We start from the raw sequence: 21,981 nt of genomic DNA, 5'->3' as shown, positions 1-21,981 counted from the left end.
CCCCCTGTGGGTCCAGGGAGGCCCAGACACTTGGCTAGCATCATTCAGCAATTTAGTGGTAGGCCAGCATGAAAAGCAAGTCTCCCGGCTCCAGCCCTGTGTTCTTTCCATTTCACCACTCACTGGAGTATCTCTCCATTGGGAATGGGCAGAAACCTAGCACGTGGTGAGATTGTTCATTGCTTTGGTACCAAATAAAGGTGAGTCCCACCACAGCATCACTGAGATGTGTTGGACCGGTTTGCCGATAAAGCTGCAGCGTACCTTTCAGAGGAGTACTCTGTTGGGAAGACGGATGTGTCTTTCTGGATCCTCCAGCTTGGTAGCTCAGTTAGAATTTCAGGAAAGTGAGAAGCTGAAACCCGAGAATGTTTTCCTGGAATGCATGCCTTTAATCAAGCCATAAATCCCACTGCAGTATGTATCACATTGTGTCCCTTGTCCCCAAGGGGAATTTTACAGATGGGTATAGCACCTGACATGTACCTCAATAAATACCTGTTGGATGATGAAGAATATAAAACTTGTGTTGACTCTTAAAACAGGTTGGGAAAGTAGGGTGTGATTCTTTACCATGGCCTTGACTCATCTTCTGAATGGTCAGTCTAAGTACTGCCTCTTTTTCCACTCAACCTATTCAGACACCTGCTCACCTACAAAAACATGCTTCTTGACCTGCTACCAGGTCAGAAAGAATCCTAATCTCTTAAGTCACAAAGGGTGAGTGGGCTTAGAAGTACAGGGCCTTTCTGTTCTTTTGTGGTACAGCTGAATTTAGAAGTGACAGTAACTGTGTTATATAATGATTATGATCATAATGATACTAATAAAAAAACCCATTGCTATTGAGTCGATTCTGACTCATAGTGATCCTATAGGACAGAGCAGAGCTGTCCCATAGGGTTTCCAAGGAGTGGCTGGTGGATTTGAACTGCTGACCTTTTGGTTAACAGCCATATCTCTTAACTACTGTGCCACTAGGCACCAGCCACTGTGCTAAGTGTTTTCTATGCATTTAACCTCATGTTCAGATCCCTCCTCTGCCCTCATGGGCAAGTGTGAAACCTGGTTTTCAGAATCAGGGGAAGTTTTCCCACTGAAGCACAGCAGAATGTCCTGGAAACAACCTGGAATGGTGTTAATACAACATATGGGATGTGACATGTCGGGCTGGCCAAGGTGGCTATAAATACGGTGTTGTACTGTTATCTCCAAGATGCATTTTGTGAACCCTGCAGGGCTAAGGGACTCTCATTTGCTGAGGGCCCTTTGTAGAGGAGGCCTTCATAGAAAATCATAGAGGGGTTGGACTTTACAGTGAACGGCTGGTGGAGACTAATGCCCTTCACAAAGCCCCTTTCAGTACTCACAGATGTTGTTCCCTGCTCCAAGTCATGGAAGGAGCAGCGATGGAAGCTTGGTGTGAACAATAATGATAGATAACATCAGTGAATCAGTTAAGGATGCTTTGGGCTGTGAGTGATGGAAAACCTGATTAACAGTGGCTGACACACTCAAATATTTATTATCTCACTTAAAAACTCTGGAGGTTGGTTCGTCAGGATCAAGGATCCTGGGCCATTCTTCATTTCTGCTTCTTTATCCCTACCTTTAACTTATTGCCCTCGTGCTTCCACTTCATGGTCACAGTATGGCTACTGCAGCTCCGTACACTGCATCTGAATTCAAAGAAGAAAGATGAGAGAAAGGATGTGTGTGTGTGTGTGTGTGTGCAGGACCTCTTATATGTATCATCTCATGCCCCTCTTCTTTACAGGGAATCAAAACACTTCCCAGAAGCTTCCTAACCACTTTCCCTAACCTCTTCCTTTAACCCAGCCAGAGCAAGGTCAAATGGCTATCCTTAGCCTTAAAGGAGGCTGGGCAAGCGAGTATCTGATGGAGAGGAATAGGGTTGTCATGACTCTATCAGATACATCTTAATTCATAGTGTAGGGCAGGGGTGTGGTGTTTTCCTGAATGAATTGGGGTTCTGATACCAAGGAAGAAGGGTGTCTATGTGGTGGTGTCTTAAATAATTGCATGTAATATTATGTGATTAAATCCTCCCAATAATTCATGCATTGGGAATTATTATCATCCCCATTTCACACTGAGGAAATGGAGGCTGAGAATGGTGAAGTGACTTGCCTGGGGTCACACAGGCTATTGAGATGTGGAGATGGACGGCCAGGCCACATATTTCTGTGTGCTCCCCCTTAGTGCCTATGTAACTTGGCAAACTCTCCTTCAAAACTTGCCGGTTGAAGGAATGAATGATGGTGCATCTATTTAAGCAGAGGGTCACGTATCGGACCCTCTTTTGGGAATAAGGGATCAGCAGATCCTTGTTTCACTGGGTAGAGAAGTTGCTTCCCTGAAGGAAGATTCCCAGCCCCCCATGGAAATAGCATTAGAGGAAAAGACCTCCCTTAGGCAGAGGCTTCAGCGGTAAGGAGACTCCAGGACAGGCTCAATGGACCAGGGCTATTCTGGATTAGCCTGCTGCTGACACCCCACAGTCCCAGTGAGGTGAAGAGGGGATGGTCTCCTGTGGTGACTGATGACTCCAGAGCAGGGTCCTGTACAACTGGGAGGAAACTGTTACATGGCAGGGGGAGGGGACTTCCTCAGGGTCCTTCCCAAGAGCAGAACCAGAACAAATGATTGACTTTATCAGGAAGAAGAGTGCTTTACTGGGTAAAATGTAGAGATTTGGAGGCAGAAAGATCTGGTTTCAATTTCTGTTATTGTGAAGATTAAGTGAAATAACACACATAAGGTGCTTAGAACAGTGCCAAGAACATAAATGCTTCCTGGCTGGACTCAAATTAAGATTATCCCACTGTGGACTAGAACGCCAATGAGTTTAAGACTTCTTATCACTGCCGTATTCAACCATTTAACCTGTTTTTCGGGGTTGAATAACTCAACGGCAATTGTACCATCACCACCAATCGAAAACAGCAAATGCTTACAGAACATTTACTCTAAATGGCTATTAGAAACAAAAACAAAAACAAACCTGTTGCAGTCGAGTTGATTCTGACTCATAACGACCCTTTAGGACAGGGTAGAACTGCCCCATAAGGTTTCCAAGGAGGGACAGGTGGATTCGAACTGCCGACCTTTTGGTTAGCAGCCAAGCTCTTAACCACTGTGCCAGCAGGGCTCCTTAAGTGGCTATAATGATCTTTTACTAAGCGTGTATTACGTTGTCAGGTACCTTGCTAATATTTTACACAAATATTCTTATTTAATCCTTACAGGTACTGTAGAAGGTAGGTGCTATTGTTACCACTATTATATGGGTGAGAAAACTGAGGTCAAAAGAAGCTGAGAAACCTGGCCAAAGTCAGTGATGATGGAGATCGGGTTTGAGACCAGGTCTGTCTCTCGCCTTGGCCTGTGTTGTGAATTGCCATCACACATGGTTCCTGTGAAATGTGTCCCTACTTGGGGGAAGATTGCATGAGATTAGTGGTTCCCAGGCTTTCCCATGTCTTATCAGTTATTCTGTCAAGAAACCAGGGGCTCATTATCACAGATTCGAAAAGCCCACTTTTCCCAAGGACTTTTATATCTTTATAGGCATTAAAAAAATAAGTTCTAAAAGCAGATAAAATACTAAGTCTCGGTCATTTCATCTTGTCCCATGGCTTGAGATACCTTCCATGACTCTCAGATTTAATCTCCAATTCCAACATCGCCCTAAACTCTAGACTCACTTACCCAACTGTCTACTCGATATCTCTATGTGGAGGTCTAAAGACACTGTTATAGCCAAAATGGACTCTTGATATCCTTCCCAACCCCTCAAAGCTGTTCTTTTCCTGTATTCCGTATCTTAGTAATGGAACCACCTTGTAATGGATTGAATTGTGTCCCCCCAAAATATGTGTCAACTTGGTTAGGCCATGTGTGGTTGTCCTTCACTTTGTGATTTTCCTATGTGTTAAGAATCATGATCTCTACCAGTGGTTAAAGAGGATTAGAGTGGGATGAACACCCTTGCTCAGGCCATGTCACTGATTCAATGTAAAGGGAGTTTTCCTGGGGTGTGGTCTGAACCACCATTTATCTTACAAGAGATAAAAGGAAAGGGAGGTAAGCAGAGAGTTGGGGACCTCATACCACCAAGAAAGCAGTGCCGGGAGCAGAGCACATCCTTTGGACCTGAGGTTCCTTTGCTGAGATGCTCCCAGACCAAGGGAAGACTGATAACAAGGACCTTCCTCCGGAGCCAACAGAGAAAGGCTTCCCCTGGAGCCAGCGCCCTGAATTTGGACTTCTAGCCTACTGGACTGTGATAGAATAAACTTCTCTTTGTTAAAGCCATCCACTTCTGTTATAGCAGCACTAGGTGACTAAGACACCACCATTCAGGCTAAAGAAATGTTTCACGTCACTTTCTCATATACCCAACATTGAACCCATATGCAAATCCCATTTGGTCTAAATTCAAAATATATCCAGAATCTAACCATGCTCACCAATCCACCACTATGACCTCGATCCAAGCCACCATCATTTTTCATCTGTAATATGGCAGCAGCCTCCTACCTCTCCTCCCAGCTTCCCCTCTTGCATCCCTACCAACTATTTCACATACCAGCGAAAGTAATCTTTTAAAAACATAAGTCAGTTCAGTTACATCAATACTCCAAGCTGCCTAACACCTTCCCATCTTACTCAGAATAAAATCCAAAGTCTCTGCCACGGCCTTCCAGGTCCTATCTGATGTGGTCCTTCTGATCTCTCTCAGATTTCGTCTCCTGCAGCCATCTCCTCACATAAAGTGACCACCTGTGAACTCCCTTTGTGGATCCAGCCTCTTTGCTCCTTCTAGACTTGCTTGCACACTACCACCTCAGGCCCTTTGCACCGGCTGTTCCTTTGCCTGGAATGCTTCCCCCCCAGATGTTTGTATGGCTCACTCCCTCTTTTCATTCAGGTCTCTGATCAAATGTTACCTTCACAGAGATGCTTCCCATCTAATAGAACCTCCCGTCCAAGTCCCATTACTATCCTTTTATCTTGCATCATAGCATGACCTGAAAAACTATATATACATATTATTTTTTCTTGCATGATTGTTTATCGTCTGCCTCTTGTCCATGAGGTCAGGGTCTTTGATTTGTTCGCCATTGTATCCCCAAGGTCTAGCACAGTGTTTGGCACATAGTGGACAATAAATACTTGTTGAATGAAGGGAGTGAATGAACCATTTGTGAACCATATAACATGCATTTTAAAAGTAATTTTAGTATTATAGCCTAGGGGTTAGAAGCTTGGCATCTGGGGCAGACAGACTTGGGTTTGAATTTATGTTCTACTTTCTTAACAGCGTGATCTCGGGTAAGTTATTCAGCTTCTGCCATCTAAGGTATTACACTAGATACACATGCAAAGTGCTTAGCTTGGTGCCTGGTTTGGACTAATAGTGAACAAATGGTCTTGACCATCAGTTTGAATGTATTAGCAAGTTAGGCTGGTAGGCAGAGGCTGGTGTGCAGGTGGACTGGGCGACTGAGGGGGGTGACTGCTGGCGAAAACCAGCTTAGGTACCTGCTATGCGCGCACGGAGGCAGTGTGTTCCTTTGGAAAGAGCGTGAGCTGTGGATGTAGAGACCAGCCTCCTGATTTTACTCCATCGCTCAGGGGTGACCTTGGACAAATTACTTCAAATGTATTCAATTTACTCCTTTTCCTCATAGGAGTCCCTGGGTGGCGCAAATAGTTAAGCACTCGACTACTAGCCAAAAAGTTGGTGGGTCAAACCCACCCCAGAGGTCCCTCACAAGGAAGACCTGACAGTCTGTTTCTGAAGGGCCACAGCCACCAAAACCCTATGGATCAGTGCTACCCTGCACACATGGGGTCGCCATGAGTTGAAATTGACTTTCTACTCTGCACACGTGGGGTCGCCATGAGTTGAAATTGACTCGACAGCAACTAACAACAAGGAGACGTACCTCATAGGACTACTTTGATGATCAAAAGAAATACTGCATTTTATTTTATTGAAAAGCGTTGCATTGTATAAAGTGTCAAATAAAAGGAAATTCGTATATAGTACTTAGGATCCACCAGGCACTGTGCAAAGTGCTTTCCCTATATTGGCTCACAGTAACCCAGGAGATAAGTGCTATGATGTCCCCATTTTGTAGATGCAGAAACTAAGACATAGAGACCGGAGCCAGGGTTCAAATCCAAGCTGCCTGACTCCAAAATCTGTGCCCTTCACTGTTACAGATTGTCGCCTTTCTAATGCTGCGGGAACGTCAAGTATTAGTACTCATCGGGCTGAGAGGGAAAGAAAACAGCCAGGAGCAGACGGATGAAAAGATCCACTGTGAGGAACAAAGCACGTTTTTCCTGACTTCACAGAAGATAAACATTAAGACATTTTCGAAAGCACCTATGCTGAGTTCCAGGTGGCTCTTTATTCTCTTAGTTGAAGAAAGTAAAAAGGTTAAGTGAGAGCGATCAAGATGGTCAGAACTGGGCAGCGTGTTGGGAGTCACAGTGAAAAGTGTGCGCTGAGGTCGTCTAGATATCTCCCTATTTGTTCCAGCATCGATGTTGTGTGAGTCTGTGGCTGTGGTCATAGAAAGGCTGCCAAGGGAGAATCTCAGCCCGACAGCAGTGACTCAGCACTCCTAGCTCTCTCTCCCGGCCTCCACTGGCACCCTGCCCCCACCAAAAATGACACTAAAATACAAAACAGCTTCAGATGGGAAAAGAGTGGAGATGCAGGGATCCTGAGGAGGGAGGCATTGGCATCAGAGGAAGTAACTTAACAAGAACCCTTTTGGAAAGTATTTCACTCCAAATAATGTAATAAACCTTAATATCTCCCAAAGGAGCCCTGGTGGTGCAATGGTTAAGCATTCAGCTACTAACTGAAAGGTTGGCAGTTTGAACCCACCCAGCAGCTCTGCCGGAGAAAGATCTGGGTTCTGCTCGTGTAAAGATTACAGCCCAGAAACCCCTAAGGGGCAGTTCTACGCTGAGTCTGAACTGACTTGACAGCACCTAACAACAACATCTCCCGGAGCATAAACTTGCCTGCTTCACAATGATGGATTAGTGCAATGGAAATGTTGCTGGGAAATCTAAAAAAAAAAAAGCATGCCGTGGGTTCAGAAGGACAGCCCTGAGACACAATCACGGATAGTAAACTCAGGCCCCATCAGGCTGCTCAGAGGCTCATGGTAGGGCTCTAGCTAGCTGTGTTCTTGCTGGTTAAGAATCTTTCTTTTCTCCTTCCAAAGCTTGTTACTGTTAAAAAAAAAAAACTGCTGTCAAGTCAGCCTGGACTCTTGGAGACCCCATGCACAATGGAATACAGTGCTGCCTGTTCCAGTACCATCCCCAAGGTTGGTTGTTGGTCGGACCATCATGATCCAGAGGGTTTTCGTTAGCTGATTTTTGGAGGTACATCACCAGGCCTTTCTTCCTGGTCCATCTTAGTCTGGAAACCCGTTTGCCGTTGAGTCAATTCAGACTCATAGTGACCCTACAGCGACCTTATAGGACAGAGTAGAACTGCCCCATAGGGTTTCCAAGGAGCGCCTGGTGGATTCGAACTGCTGACCTTTTGGTTAACAGCTGAGCTCTTAACCACTATGCTACCAGGGCCCTCTTAATCTGGAAGCTTCACTGAAACCTGTTCAGCATGACAGCAAAATGCAAGCTTCCACTGACAGATGGGTGGTGGCTGTGCATAGGTGCATTGGCCAGGAATTGAACCTGGGTCTCCTACGTGAGAGCAGAGAATTCTACCGCTCAACCACCATTGCCCTCAGTTTTCAAAGCCTACCACTCCTGTATTCTCTTCCTCTAGGTCGTGTTCTTTGTTCATGTCATAATAGATGCATTTAGTCATTCGATCATTTATTTACAAAATACACAGAGTGCCTGTAATGTGCCAGGCACTGTCCTAGATGCCAGGAATAAAAAGGTGAATCAGACGTAGACCCCACACACAAAGAAAGCACAGTCCAATGAGAAGACAGACATACGCACCTGCCATTTTGTTGCAGTGTGATAAATGCCAGGACAGTGACATGCACATGACAGCCTTTGCATACGGAGGAGGGGGGCAGGTGTCACAGAGGGTTTTCTAGAAGAGGTCAACCCCTAGCTGAGACTTAAAAGATGACAAAGACTCAGTAAGGCAGAATGCGTGGCAGAGGGAGGCAGATGAGACCGAGTGCAGGAATAGCCAAGAAGTTAGAAACTGCAGAGACAGTCTGGGGTTACTGGATCTTGAAAGTTCAAGGCAGGTGGTAAAGGCAAGAGAGGAGGGTGGAGCTGTGGTAGATGCCAGAGGCCAGACAGCCTGGCTTACCACGTTAAGGAGCTTGACTTTATGTGGTAGATCAGAGCACCAGGTGTGTCATGTAAATTGGTGAAGACCGAGGGCACTTGGGCACACCTGCCTTGCCTAAGGGGCCCTCCTGCCCGATCTAATACTTCCTTGCTATTCTTTAGACAACTATGGAGGTGGTGGTTCTAGCTTGAAGGTGTAAGCTGTGTTTTCTGTTAATTGTAGACATGTCTGGCCTTGTCCACAGATCAGTAAGGCCAGCCTTCCAGGGGCCTGTGAGCAGGCAGGGCTGAGGAGCCCCTTGGGAATAACTGAGAATGGAGGTGGAGGTACCTAAACAGTTGGTCCAAAGGCCATGGGTTGCTGTTAGAAGGAAGGAGGCTTTTGAGTGCAGCAGAAGTGAGCGGCACTGGAGCTTTCTCTCTCTGTCTCTCCTCTCTATCTTGGTCCTTTGACCCAGGGGAGAGGGGGTGGCTACACTGACCACCAGAATCAAACTCCGTGAAGGACACCGAGTACAAAAGCCATAACACTCCGTGAAGGAGGACTCCACGGAGCATGGACAGAGGTATGGGTGAGAGGACGTTATGCATCTGAGATACAACAGGTGAGGGACACATGGCCTGAGCAGGGAGCCCGACCAGCCTGTGTCAGGAAGGAGTAAGAGCTGTGGGGCCATCACTGTGGCAGGAGACAGACTCCATGCGAGAGCCCAGAAGACAGCGTTCTCTAGCACATGTGAGCATCCTTTTGGGAACAGCCTGAAAGAGGTGGGGGGAGCTGGTGGTATTAGGGTGGTCACAAGTTCCCAGAAAAATTCTGTGTCATTGCTGTCATTGGGATTCTGTTGTACCCTCAGGCAGATATGGTTGGGCAAATACAAGTGACACTTGTGTGTTGGGCTCTGGACATAATGTTGGTAAATATGGTTGACTCCTGGCCTACTATTCTATGATGTGAGGAGAAGTCACCTGTAGCCAGGACTCAAAGAGATGGCTGTTATCTTGGCCTGGGCTCCTGAAAAATGCTAGTTGCCCACTTGAGACAATTGGGTACCTAAGGGACATTAGTAGACACCAACAGGCTGACCCCAAGGCTCTCAGGCTCAGAAAAAGGGCTTTCATGCAGGAAAGGAGAGCCTAGGCGTTGGCATGTTTGGTGAGTGCCCCCTCAGGAATGAAAGCAGATCACCGGAGCTTAAAGGGGTTTCCAGAGTCCTTGGGGAGTGCAAATGGATAATGCTCTTGGCGATTAACCAAAAGGTTGGTGGTTCAAGTCCACCCAGAGGCACCTTAGAAGAAAGGCCTCACGATCTACTTCCGAAAAATCAGCCACTGAAAGCCCTATGGAGCACAGTTTTTCTCTGACTCACACGGGGTTGCCATGAGTTGGAACTGACTTGATGACAAATGTTTTTTTTTAAAGGGGCTTCTAGGGGCAATCTCAGAGAGGAGTTAGGATGAGATGTCAAGAGCTTTGTGGCATGCTGTATAGTTTGGAAGATTATCTGTTATGATTATCTGTTACTGTCTGTCGCTTAGTAAGGCTGTGGGCTTGTCCTTGGGGCAGCATGGGGTTGGGACACAAAGTCACACTCAGGAGGAGTGTCTAAAGTTTGCTGTGTAGCAGCAGCCTGGAAGAAGGAAGCCTCTGGGTCTGGGGAGGAAACACTAGGTCAGGCAAAGAACTGAACGTGAGGCTTCTTCTTTGCAGAAGAAGGGCTGTGTGGGTCTGTAACAACTCGATTAGGTTTGGAGCCCCCATATCTGCTCCCAGCCTATTAATTCCAATTATTTATGCCATCTTGGTCAAAGACATCACCATCTCCTGGTATCTTGGGCTAGGAAGCTGAGCCACTTTTTTGATGTGCCCTTCATGTGCTGTGCCAGAGTGAAGAAACTTGTACTGAGGGTCAAATGTGCTATGCACTGTGTTGGGTGCTTCACAGATACATTTGCATTAAATCCTCACAATGATTCTGCCAAACGGGTGTTATACTCTTATTTTACAAAGGGCAAAACTGAGATTAAGGAACTGATTCAAACTCAGAACGGGGATGTCTGATGTCAGAAGTCACATTCTCTCCCCAACCCTGTGTTGCCACTGCTTAGCGTTCTTGGTCTTTATCATCCTACGAGATCAAAATACCTGCGTCAGAATCACCTGGGCAGCTTGCTAGGCTGAGTCCTGGACCCAACCCCAAAGCCCAGATGCACTCAATTGAGCCCTCTGGGTGTGGAGCCCACCTTTGCACCTGTATCAAGCTTTGCAGGAGATTCTGATGTCATTCATGTTTAAGATGCGTTCCTGTAGCTAGTGGGCATCTCTAAGTGAGGTCCAGTTTCTAGAATTGATCATCTTGAAGTTATAGCCACCAGCTCTGTACCCTGTTGAATGAAACATGAGAAGATGAGCCCTGAGCAACACTTCATGGAAGAATAGTCAGAACTGGACCTGCAGGGTCCAGTAATAGTGCAGAAACACCAGGGCGGTGGGCCCTGTGCCCTCTGGAGACCATTCTTGTTAACCATTGTCACTATTTGGAACCCTGGTGGCGCAGTGGTAAAGAGCTCAGCTGCTAACCAAAAGATCAGCCAGTTCAAATCCACCAGCTACTCCTTGGAAACCCTATGGGACACTTCTACTCTGTCCTATAGGGTCACTATGAGTCAGAATCGACTTGACAACAAGAAGTTTTTTTTTGGTTTGTTCACTATTTAGAAAAGATATTACTCATGCTCAGGTTGGACCTTGGGGCCATTTCAGAGTACACCCTGGGCCACAGATTGGGCAATTAAAAGCGGTCACCATTTATTGTCTCCTCTTTGTCAGGTGCTGTGTGATCACAAAGTGTTTGGTGTGTATTATTGAACAGTCCTGTGAGGAAGTGTTGATATTATTCCCATTTGGCTGATACAGAAATCGAGGCTTAGAGAAAAGATTGAGTCTCTTGCTTAAGGTCACATAGCTAGTAAGATTGGAGCCAGAATTCAAACCCAGCCCATGGTCCAAGGTAACTAACTGTCTTCTGATATTTTTGACTGAATGTATCGACCAATCCTTCAATCAATCTGCAATTATATTTGATTGAGCTTGAGACTGCTAGAATCTGTGGGGACTCCCACAGGGAGAGAGGACGTACCTGTCCCCAGAAAATCATGGTGTAACTGTGAATACAACTTATATGCAAGAAACTGTAAGAACTCAAATGAGCTTGCCGGGATTTTTGTTCCATGGGCCTGGGCGAATGTGAATGTGCGTGCTGAGTGTGTGAGTGTCAGTGTCAGGGTATGAGTGTGAGTGAGTGTGAGTGAGCGTAAGAGTGTGTGAGTGACTGTGTATGAGTGTGAGAGTGTGTGCATGCGATTGCTTGTGTGTGCATGTGAGAGTGTACATGTGAGAGGATGTGAGTGTGTGTGTGTTGTGTGTATGTGTGAGTGTGTACATGTGAGAGTATTACGTGAGAGTGTTGTGTGTGTGTATGTGTGAGTATGTGCATGTGAGAGGATGTGAGTGTGTGTGTTGTGTGTATGTGTGAGTGTGTACATGTGAGAGTATTACGTGAGTGTGTCGTGTGTGTGTGTGTGAGTGTGTGCATGTGAGAGTATGTGTGTGTGTGAGTGTGTGCTGTGTGTGTGTAATGGAGGAAAGGATGAGGGAAAAGAAGAAGGCAGCATCAAGTGGACGGGGGTCGGGGGAGCTGATGTGGCTTCCAGGACCAGGTTCTCAGGCCTGGGGAACTCAGATGTTGGTTCTCATAGGGAGTCAGGGTCCTGCCTGGCTGGTGGGGTAAGAGGATTCCATGTGGAAGGTGATGCTTGGTCAAGTGGGCGTCACATTAGACCATCTGGGGACATTTGAAAAACACCCATGCCTGGGCCTTAGCTAGAGATACTGAGCCAGGCTGGGGCTGGGTATAGGGGAGTATTTTTAGAAGCACTCTGTGGAATTCTAATGGGTGTCGGGACTGAGAACCACTGGGCAAATGTATGTTTTTTCAGCATCTCCCTCAGCCCCACCGTCTTGAATCCCAGCCACAGATCTTTCAACAGACTTCTTGGTCTTGGGCCTCTTTGTTGTCTTTTCCATGTGACTGAGAGGCTGGATGACCACCTACATGCCTGCTCAGAGAGGCGACCACCTGTTGCTGTAAATCTGGTGCAGTTTCGTCATCTCTTTGCCCCACATATTTTCAGTATCTTATAACTACATCCAGATGAGCTGTTGTTTTCTGCTCTGTAGCCACCTGCATGGTCACAAGGAAACATGTGCTACGATGCCTTTGAGGTTTTTGCCCTGTAAATATAGGCAGGGTGTGTTTATTTATAGGCAATTGGGATGGTTACCTTTGATTGTTATTGACCAGGGCAGGTTTTCACATGGCCCATCTTTCCTTCATTTGTGGTTGGAGGAATACTTGCAAACAAATCACTTTTGAATTGGCAAATGTTGTGTCTTCTATATTTTTGCAACAATTAAAAAAAAAAAAAGGGAAAGAAAAAAATCACTTTTGTAAAGGCCAAGTGAATCTGAACCACTTCAGAGAAATTCTCCCTACGTGGGGCTTCTGTGAGGCCCAGACTAGAGGAGTGATCAGGCATCGCCCCACAGGAATTAGAAAGATGGAAAACCTGAGAGAGAAGAGCTCTGTAGATGTATTCAGTGATGTGTTAAGGCAGTACTTCTCAAACTTGGCTACATATTCGAATCTTCTGGGGAGCTTGTGCGTGCACATGTAACCAGATCCCAGACTGCACCTTGGAATAATTAAATAAGAGTCTCTGGGGGCGTCGGACCGAGCATCAGTATTTTGAAAGCTCCTCTGATGATTCTGGTGTGCAGCCAAGGTCAAGGGCCACTGCATTAAGAGATAAGAGAAGCTTTAAAGATGAGAAAGCTTCCCAATACGTTGCAAGGAAGAAAGCAGAACAGGAAGGCAAGGTTCAGGGACAGTAATGGACAGCAGCTTTGGAACGTAATAGTTAAGTCTAGCCAGTTCCAAGAACTCTGCTTAGCCTTAAACCGATGGCTGATCTCCAAACATCCTCGCAATGCCCAGCTCTGAAGCCATTTGCATCACGCGGCCCAGGGTGCATGTGAGGGCTGATAAGGACAGCAGGACGCTCCGCTTCTTCTGGTCTTCTCAGCCCAGGAGGTAGGGAGAGGGGGCTTCAAGATCACCCTGGCTCTCCACACAGTCAGTGATCCAAACGAAGAACCGCCAAGGAGGATTAGGGACATTCTGGGGGTGAGGAGGTTGGGGTAGTTCTCCAGGGGACAGGCTAAGAGAGCCCAGCTTCTGCACTTGTGGTTCTCCAAGGGGAGCACACAGATAAAGGACAAGACAGAAGTCCACCAGCCGAGATTTGGGTGAACAGGTATGGGCTGTTTTGTTGGGATGTCAACAATCAGCTGGGGAAACTTTTAAAACACCTTTTATTTTGCAATAATTTTAAACTTGCTGAAGAGTCAAGAACAGTACAAAGAACACTCATATCATTTGCCAAGATCTCGCTGTTGATCGTGACCTTCTTACCACGTGTGCTTAATTACTCCCTCCCTCTTTCCATATGTTGTTGTTAGGTGCCATTGAGTCAATTTCGACTCATGGTGACCCAGTGTGACCAAGGAGAACTGCCCCATAGTGTTCCCTAGGCTGTAATCTTTATGGGAGCAGATCGCCAGGTCTTTTTCCCTCAGAGCCACTGGATGGGTTCAAACCACCAACCTTTCGTTAGCAGCTGAGCACTTAACCATTGTGCCACCAGGGCTCTTTTCTTTCCTTATGTGTTTATATTTTTTCCAGGACCATCTGAGAGTTAAAGGCAGACGTCTTGCCCTTTTACTCCCAAACAAGTCAATGTGTATTTCCTATGAACAACACCGTCTCTTACATGACCGTAGTACAAGGATCACATTCAGATGTAACTTTGATATAACGTTATTATTTGATATGCACTCCGTATTCAAATTTTGCCAAATGCCCCAGTGATTTCCCTTATGGAATTTTTTTTTTTTTTTGCCTGGCCCAAGATGCAATCCAAGTCATGCATTGCGTTTACTGGTCATGTCTCTTGAATCCGGAACATTCTCCAGCCTTCGTTTATCTTTCTCGACACTGATGTTTTTGAAGGGAACGGGCCAGTTGTTTGTGGCGGGTGACCTCTTGAAGACACACATATATCCTAGCCGACTGTGGAAATGTGTTCAGTGGGAGAGCCCCTCAGGCCTTGCCTTACACCCTGTCCCAGGGACTCTGGGAATTGTTTGGGTTTATGCAGCTCAGGTAACCGGATAACTGGCCCTTCATCGAGGACATGGAAAGTCACACCCACATGTAGGGCAAGGAGAGGTCTGGGAACAGAATGTGGTACCCACGGTCATGTCCTTTAGCAGCTAATCCTTCACAAGCCCAAGGCAGTTTGTGAAATATGTTTTGGTTCCATTCGTGGAAATATGTTCTCTCAGCAGCTCAGCCTCTCTCTGCCTTTTACATATACGGACACTGGTTTTTGTTTTTCCTCCTCCTTACTGCTCCTCTCTGCCTCCTCCCCACTCCAGTTCCCTGTCTTTACAAAGATGACAGAAACATCTTCCGGGCACTGAGTGGAGAGGGCCGGGTGTCGTTCCCATAGGACATGGGGCAGCGGTAGCCATTTGTCCCAGATGATTGAAATTGCCCTGTTCTTTAAGAATGTCAGGGAACCTGAGAAAGTTTCTTTTGGGGTTTGAATGGCTTTTGGGGCAGGCTTAGTGCACTAAAAACCCTACATCCCTCAGCAACTCTGAGCCACTGTCGAAGAGCAATTTCTGGATCTGTCAACAGCCTGGTTTGAAGTTAATATCCTCTCTATCCTCATCCCTCTTAATACCCTGAGCAATACCAAGTTTTATTTATGGGGGATTGAGCTAAAATAAGTTTGCTGTGAGCAGTGGTTAAGATTATGGGCTTTGGAGTCAGATTACCTGGCTTAAATCTCATCTTTGCTATTTAACCCTGGGTCCCTGGGCAAACTGCTTTACCTCAGGTTCCTCAGCAGTGAAATGGAGACACTATTAGCTGTTTTGTAGGGTTTTAGTGAGGATTAAATGCCATGATAAGTGATGGCATTTAACAAGGTACGTGGCAAATAATAAGCCCACACTTAATGTTAAGAAAGTTAAAACTCTTTTGCTAAGCCTCATTTTTTTGGTGGCCACGGTGGAAAGAGTGTGGGTTTTGATGTCACCCAGAAGTGGACTTGAATTCTGGCTTTGCTCCTCACTGGCTGGGTGAGGCTGAGCAAGTGACATACCTTCTTGGAGCCTCAATGCCCCTCCTCTGTCAAATGGAAATGGTAATACCTTCTTTGCAAATTTGTCATGAGAACCAGACTTGAAAATCCAAATCATGCACCTAACACAGTGCCCCGTGTAAAGTGGATGCCTAATCAACAGTGCCAGCGTTAGTTGCAGTCAGTTCGCATTATTCACGGTAGTTATGTTCTATGAAGGAGCCCTGGTGGCGCAGTGGTTAAGTGCTCAGCTGATAACTGAAAGTTCAGCAGTTCGAACCTACCAGCTGCTCTGCAGGAGAAAGATGTGGCAATTTGACTTCCTTAAGGATTATAGCCTTGGAAACCCTATGTGGCAATTGTACTCTGTCCTATAAAAACAAAACAAAACAAACTCGTGCCCACTGAGTGGATTCCAACTCATAGAGACCCTATAGGACGGAGTAGAACTGCCCCATAGAGTTTCCAAGGAGCGCCTGGTGGATTTGATCTGCTGACCCTTTCGTTAGCAACTGTAGCACTTAACCACTACGCCACCAGGTTTCCATAGGATCACTGTAAGTCAGAATCAGCTCAACGGCAACAGCTTATGTTCTATGAAGTTGCTGCAATCACTGAATTAGTGAATACTGAACCACTGCTCCTTAGGGAAATACAGGGTTAGGTTCCTGCGAGCCTCTGGTCACAACATTTTTATCATCGGATCCCAATACGTAACCTCGTTTTATGTGTGTTTCTATTTAAAGACACCTTATTAAATCTGTATTGTCGATTAACATTAAACTCACAACCAACAGCACTATAACTCCTGTGTGAGCAAAGCTTATCTAGCACACATATTTTCTCCATGAGGCACATCACAGCTTTCTTGCACTTAGGAACACTAGACAGCACTTTAGCACTACGCTTGGGGGCCATTATAAGCAGCAAACTCTTCAACAAAACACAGAAAAATGTGAAAAACATGGCACTAAATAGAGCGTGGAAAGGACACCTATGTGCTGTATGAGAGCTGCAACAAGAAGGCAGAGCGTCATCGTCTTCTAGCTCAGCTGGGAACCTGTGCACTGGGCAACTTGAACTTTCCACCACTCTGCGAATGGCCAAGAATGATTGTAATGATTTTGGGATCACAGACACATTTTTGTGAGTAGAAGAATTTGCAGATACAGGATCCACAAATAATGAGGATCAGCTGTACTATTTCCTTCTTGCATCCCTCTCCCCACACCAGCCCCTCCTGGCCCCACATCAGTTGAGTCTCATTTCTCCAACAGGAGAGCAGCTATGGTGCCGTGTGTCAGGGCGCTGCTGAGTTTGCTGTTGAGCTCCTCATGGAATCAGAATTTCTTAGGATTGTTATCACTGTAGTGGTTTACCATTTAAGGAGCTCTCACCAGGGCAGGCTCCTTGCAGTTTCTCTTTAGGCTCAGCCAAGGAAAAAGTGAAATGGAAAAAATTAGTTTTTAATGCTTTGTCCCTTCTGCTCTTTCCTTTTGGTGCCTCCAAACTTGGGGTCCGGGGCCTTGTGCTTCCTCCTGGTCTATCAGGGTCCCCGCCAGATTCCTCTTCTCCCTTGGGAGTGCCTCATCCTCCAGCTCTCCCCCCTCCATAGCACCCCATTTAAGTTTCTGATCTTCAGTGGCATCTTTCAGGACATATATTGTGTTTTCAATAGAGGCCTTCAGTCTTGGAATCTTAGATATCCTAGGGTGAAGAGAATTTCTGAGGTTTCCACTTCTCATTTTCCAGCTAAGGACACTGAGGCTCAAGCACCCATGGTTAGCAGTAGAACCTGGGTTAGAAGTCTGGTTTTCTGACTTTCAGCCCAGATTTCTTCCTGTGAAAACAATGAGTAGTGATGGGAATGTCAGGTTCCAAGGTGGATGAGTTGGGAAAACAGCTTTGGTCAGATGGACAAACTTAGTACCTTATTCTCTGGAATGAGCCTGGGGCAAAGTCTGTGGGTCTTTTTTGTAAACCACTCACCCAGATGTGCCACAGAAACAGATAGTCATGGCTTGGGAGGGTGAGTTCCAGATTTCCATTTCTGACTTTATTTTTGAAGTGGTTTTACTTCCCAGGTGTCGTGGATTGAATTGTGTCCCTCCAAAATATCTGTCAACTTGGTTGAGCCATGATTCCCAGTTTTGTGTGATTGTCCACCATTCTGTCATCTGATGTGATTTTCCCATGTGTTGTAAATCCTATCTCTATAATGCTGATGAGATAGGATTAGTGGTAGTTGTATTAACGAGGCAGGACTCAATCTACAAGATTGGGTTGCGTCTTGAGCCAATCTTTTTTGAGATATAAAAAGGAGAAGCCAGCAGAGAGACATGGGGACCTCATACCACCAAAAAACAAGATCCAGGAGAATAGCATGTCCTTTGGACCCAGGGTTCCTGTGTTGAGAAGCTCCTCGACCTGGGGAAGATTGAGAACAAGGACCTTCCTCCAGAGCCCTCAGAAAGAGAAAGCCTTCCCCTGGAGCTGACACCCTGAATTTGGATTTGTAGCCTACTAGATTGTGAAAGAATAAAATTCTCTTTGTTAAAGCCATCCACTTGTGATATTTCTGCTGTGGCAGCATTAGAAAACTAAGATACCAGGCTAAACAAAAAAACCAAACCCAGTGCCGTCGAGTCGATTCCGACTCATAGCGATCCTATAAAAAAGCTGTGTTAATTTGGACAGGGAAGAATAAATCCATGCTAAGTTACAGGAGAAAACCCTGGTGTTGTAGTGGTTAAGTGCTATGGCTGCTAACCAAAAGGTCAGCAGTTCAAATCCACCAGGTGCTCCTTGGAAACTCTATGGGGCAGTTCTACTCTGTCCTATAGGGTCATTGAGTCAGAACTGACTCGACGGCAATGGGTTTGGTTTTTTGGTTTAAGTTACAGAAGGGGTCCCTGCATGGTGCCTTGGAAGAAAGGCCTTGTGATCTACTATGGAAAAATCAGCTGCTGAAAATCTTATGGACCACAGTTCTACTCTGAGACACATGGGGTCACCATGAGTTGGAGTTGAATGCATGGCAACTGGTTTACCAGTTTTAAGTTACAAGAAAGGTCATTTTAATTCCCAAATCCTGAGCTATTCAATTACACCTGCATTAAGAACTAGCTCTCAGCTCCTCTCAGGTACTGGAGAGAGAGTGCCTGGGCTACTCTGGGCCTCTAAGGATGCCTGGTGACAAGAAGGGGTCATGCATCACTTTAAATGCTCCCATCTCATGCCAGCGTGCATTGGGCTTCCACTACGAGTCAGGATGAGAAATGGCCTCTGTGAGGCCCCTATTAAATTGTTAACATGGGACCTGAACGAAAATAATCAAATTATCACCTGTTAGTGCTACGGAAAGAGTTAGTCATCAGATTGGTTAGGTGTGAGAAGATTTCAGAGAGAATAGGACTTGGGAAGGGTATGCGTTGATGGACGGAGTGTGTGTGTTGATTACACAAAAATTGAGGAGAGGGGAGAAAACATTTCCCAGTGCTAAGTTAAAAATGGAGCCCTGGTGGTACAGTGGTTAAGAGCTTGGCTGCTAACCAAAAGGTTGGCAGTTCAAATTCACCAGCCGCTCCTTGAAACCCTATGGGGGCAGCTCTACTCTTTCCTGTGGGTCGAAATCAACTTGATGACAATGAGTTTTGTTTTTTAAGTCAAAAACCAGTTGCCGTTGAGTGGACTCTGACTTATGGCGACTCCATATGTGTCAGAACAGAACTATGCTCCGTAGGTTTTCAATAGCTGATTTTTTGGAAGTAGGTCTTCAGGCCTTTCTCCAGAGTTGCCTCTGGGTAGATTTGAACCTCCTAACTTTCAGATGGCAGCTAAGCCAGTTAACCATTTGTGCCACCCAGAAACACCAAGTTACGTCCCAAGTAAGCCACCTCTAGGTGGGGAACAACTGATGAACAGAATGGTAATATGACAATAGAAGGCAAATCCAGGAGAGAGGTGTTACTAAAATCAGAGTTGAGAGGCAGGTTGCTGAAGTGCATTTCACGTACTTTATGAGTTTGCTAGCGTTGCCTCCACATCTGATGACTTCAGTGCGTGACTTTGAGACTTATGAAACGTCCACTTCAGAAGTGATTGCCTCTTTGGACTGGCCGTGGAAAGAGGTGAAAAGTTCACCAGCTCGTTTTCATAGTTTTTTTTTTTTTTCTCCTTTTCTTTTTGTCGTTCTCAAATAAACCTTCAAACAGGAAAGAACACACAGACCCTGAGCCGATTCATGTCTGATGAAAGCAGGACTGTGGGATCCAGGGTCTGTAAATCAGGTTTCCTATCTGAGCGCCACAAAGAATATCTTTCCCAAAGGCAATTGGCCTCAGCCAGAGTCCACACACACTGACCTGCCCCTTGAAATTTGGCCTGCAGATAATGGCAGAGTTACAGCTGGCCTGTCTTATTGAGAGAATCCTGTCATCTGTGATGTAATCCAGAAGAATCCCCAAGGTGTCTGATGAGATTTGCCTTTTGGAAGAGAAAATATAACAAGGATTATAATATATTTGTTTTTTCCAAGATTAGGAAGGTGATCAAGTCTTCAAGTTTAATTTAGAGTGAGCTGTAAGTTAATGGGAGCCCTGGTGGCACACTGGTTAAGAGCTTGGCTCATAGTTGTAAGGCCAGCAGTTTGAATCCACCAGCCACTCCTTAGAAACCCTAGGGGGCAGTTCTCCTCTGTCCTATAGGGTTGCTTTGAATCAGAATCGACTCGAAGGCAATGCATTTGGCTTTTGGTTTTGGTGGGTTAATGAGGACTCAGCTACCACCACTTCATTTGCTGAGTTTTTCATTGATCCAGGCTTTTCTTAAACATGAGGTTGAACCAGATTTTAGGATGCAGATAGCTGAGACTGGACTGTCAGGGATTCAAGTCAAGACTAGTCTGGGGATACAGGTGAGGGAAAGCCTGAATGTTTGTGTGTTGGTTTGTTAAGTTGTGTTTTCAACTCATAGTTTTAGTCCATGATGTCAGAATCATCTGGAATGCTTCCTTAAAATATTCCTGGGCTCTACCCTCATCTGACTGGATCAGCGATTCTAGGGGTGGGAGCTTAGAACTTCACATTTTAATCAATTTTCTCATGTGATCCTAATACACACCAAGGGTTGCTTTTCATAAGTCTCAGCTACTAAAATTTCCAGTATTTGGTTGTTTCTCTCTAACCCAAATTTCAAATTCTTGGGATAGAAAGGCTCTCTGACTGGCTTCATGTTCCAAATGCCCATTGCTGAAAAACAAACTACCCCAACATGTAGTCGCTTAAAACAACAATTTTATTGCATCTCATGATTTATGGGCCAGGAATTTGGGCAGGGCTCAGCTGGATGGCTCATCACTGCTTCATACAACATCAGCTGGGACTGTTAAACTGGAACTGCAGGATCTACTTCCAAGGTGGTGTGCTCACATGACTGGTAAATTGGTGCTGGCTGTCAGCTGGGAGCTCAGCCGGGCCATCAGTAGGGGAGCTTCAACTGCTCTCCATATGAACTTCTACATGCTTGAGTTTCCTTATATCACAGCATCTGGATTCCAAAAGTTAGTGGTCCAAGAGACTAAGATGGAAGCTGCAAAGCTTCTTCTGATCTAGCCTCAGAAGTCATGCAGCCTCACTTCTGCCACATTCCATTCATCAAGAAAATCACTAAACCAGCCCAGATTCAAGGGTAAGCAAAATAGGCTTCACTTCTTGAAGGGAGGAGTAGCATGTGCATAGAGGAGGAAAGGAATCGATGGGGGACATTTTTGGAAGCTTTCTACCTCTACCTTCTTTGGGTCAGCTGTCTACCCCTGGGAACAGGGATGGGAATATAGTACATGTTTAGCCACTGGAGGCTCAAATCTGGCATATTGGAGAGGGCACCCATTGAAGGAAGAGTTGTTGTAAATCTTGCAGGCACCCCAGGAGTTCTTTAATGATTATAGAATTTTCTAGATCATCTGCTCAGAGCTCTTATCAATTTAGAAACTGCCCTGGGGAATTGGTTATCCATCTTTGCTGGATAAACTTTGCTTTTCTAGCCTTTTCATGAGGCAGCTTGCTCCATTTTCAGACAGTTAACCAAAACCAAACCAAGCCCATTGCCATAGAGTTGATTCTGACTCATAGTGACCCTATAGGACAGAGCAGAATTGCCCCATAGGGTTTCTAAGGAGAGGCTGGTGAATTCGAACTGTCAACTTTTTGGTTAGCAGCCGTAGCTCTTAACCACTGTGCCACCAGGGCTCCTTCAGACAATTACAACTGTTCAAATCTGATTCCGTCTCTCTGTAACACCCACTTATCCATTACAGTAATGCTCAACTATGGGCTGTTTTTCTAGACTATAAGTTTTTCACCAGGCATAAAC

At 45.7% G+C, this 21,981-nt stretch overlaps 1 protein-coding gene across 1 annotated transcript in view; it reads right to left on the bottom strand.

Moving 5' to 3' along the window:
- Positions 1-1,609: 1,609 nt before the first annotated feature.
- Positions 1,610-21,981, bottom strand: part of KLHL38 (kelch like family member 38) — a 47,060-nt gene continuing 26,688 nt past the window's right edge. The window contains exon 4 of the mRNA XM_049854253.1: positions 1,610-1,679. Within this exon, the coding sequence (XP_049710210.1) occupies positions 1,645-1,679 (35 nt within the window). The 3' untranslated portion in view covers positions 1,610-1,644. The remainder of the gene's footprint in view (positions 1,680-21,981) is intronic.

This window comes from Elephas maximus, chromosome 15 (genome assembly GCF_024166365.1).
Source record: "Elephas maximus indicus isolate mEleMax1 chromosome 15, mEleMax1 primary haplotype, whole genome shotgun sequence".
NCBI lineage: Eukaryota > Metazoa > Chordata > Mammalia > Proboscidea > Elephantidae > Elephas > Elephas maximus.
Note: the sequence above shows the minus strand (reverse complement) of the source record. Positions and strands in the feature narration are given on the sequence as shown.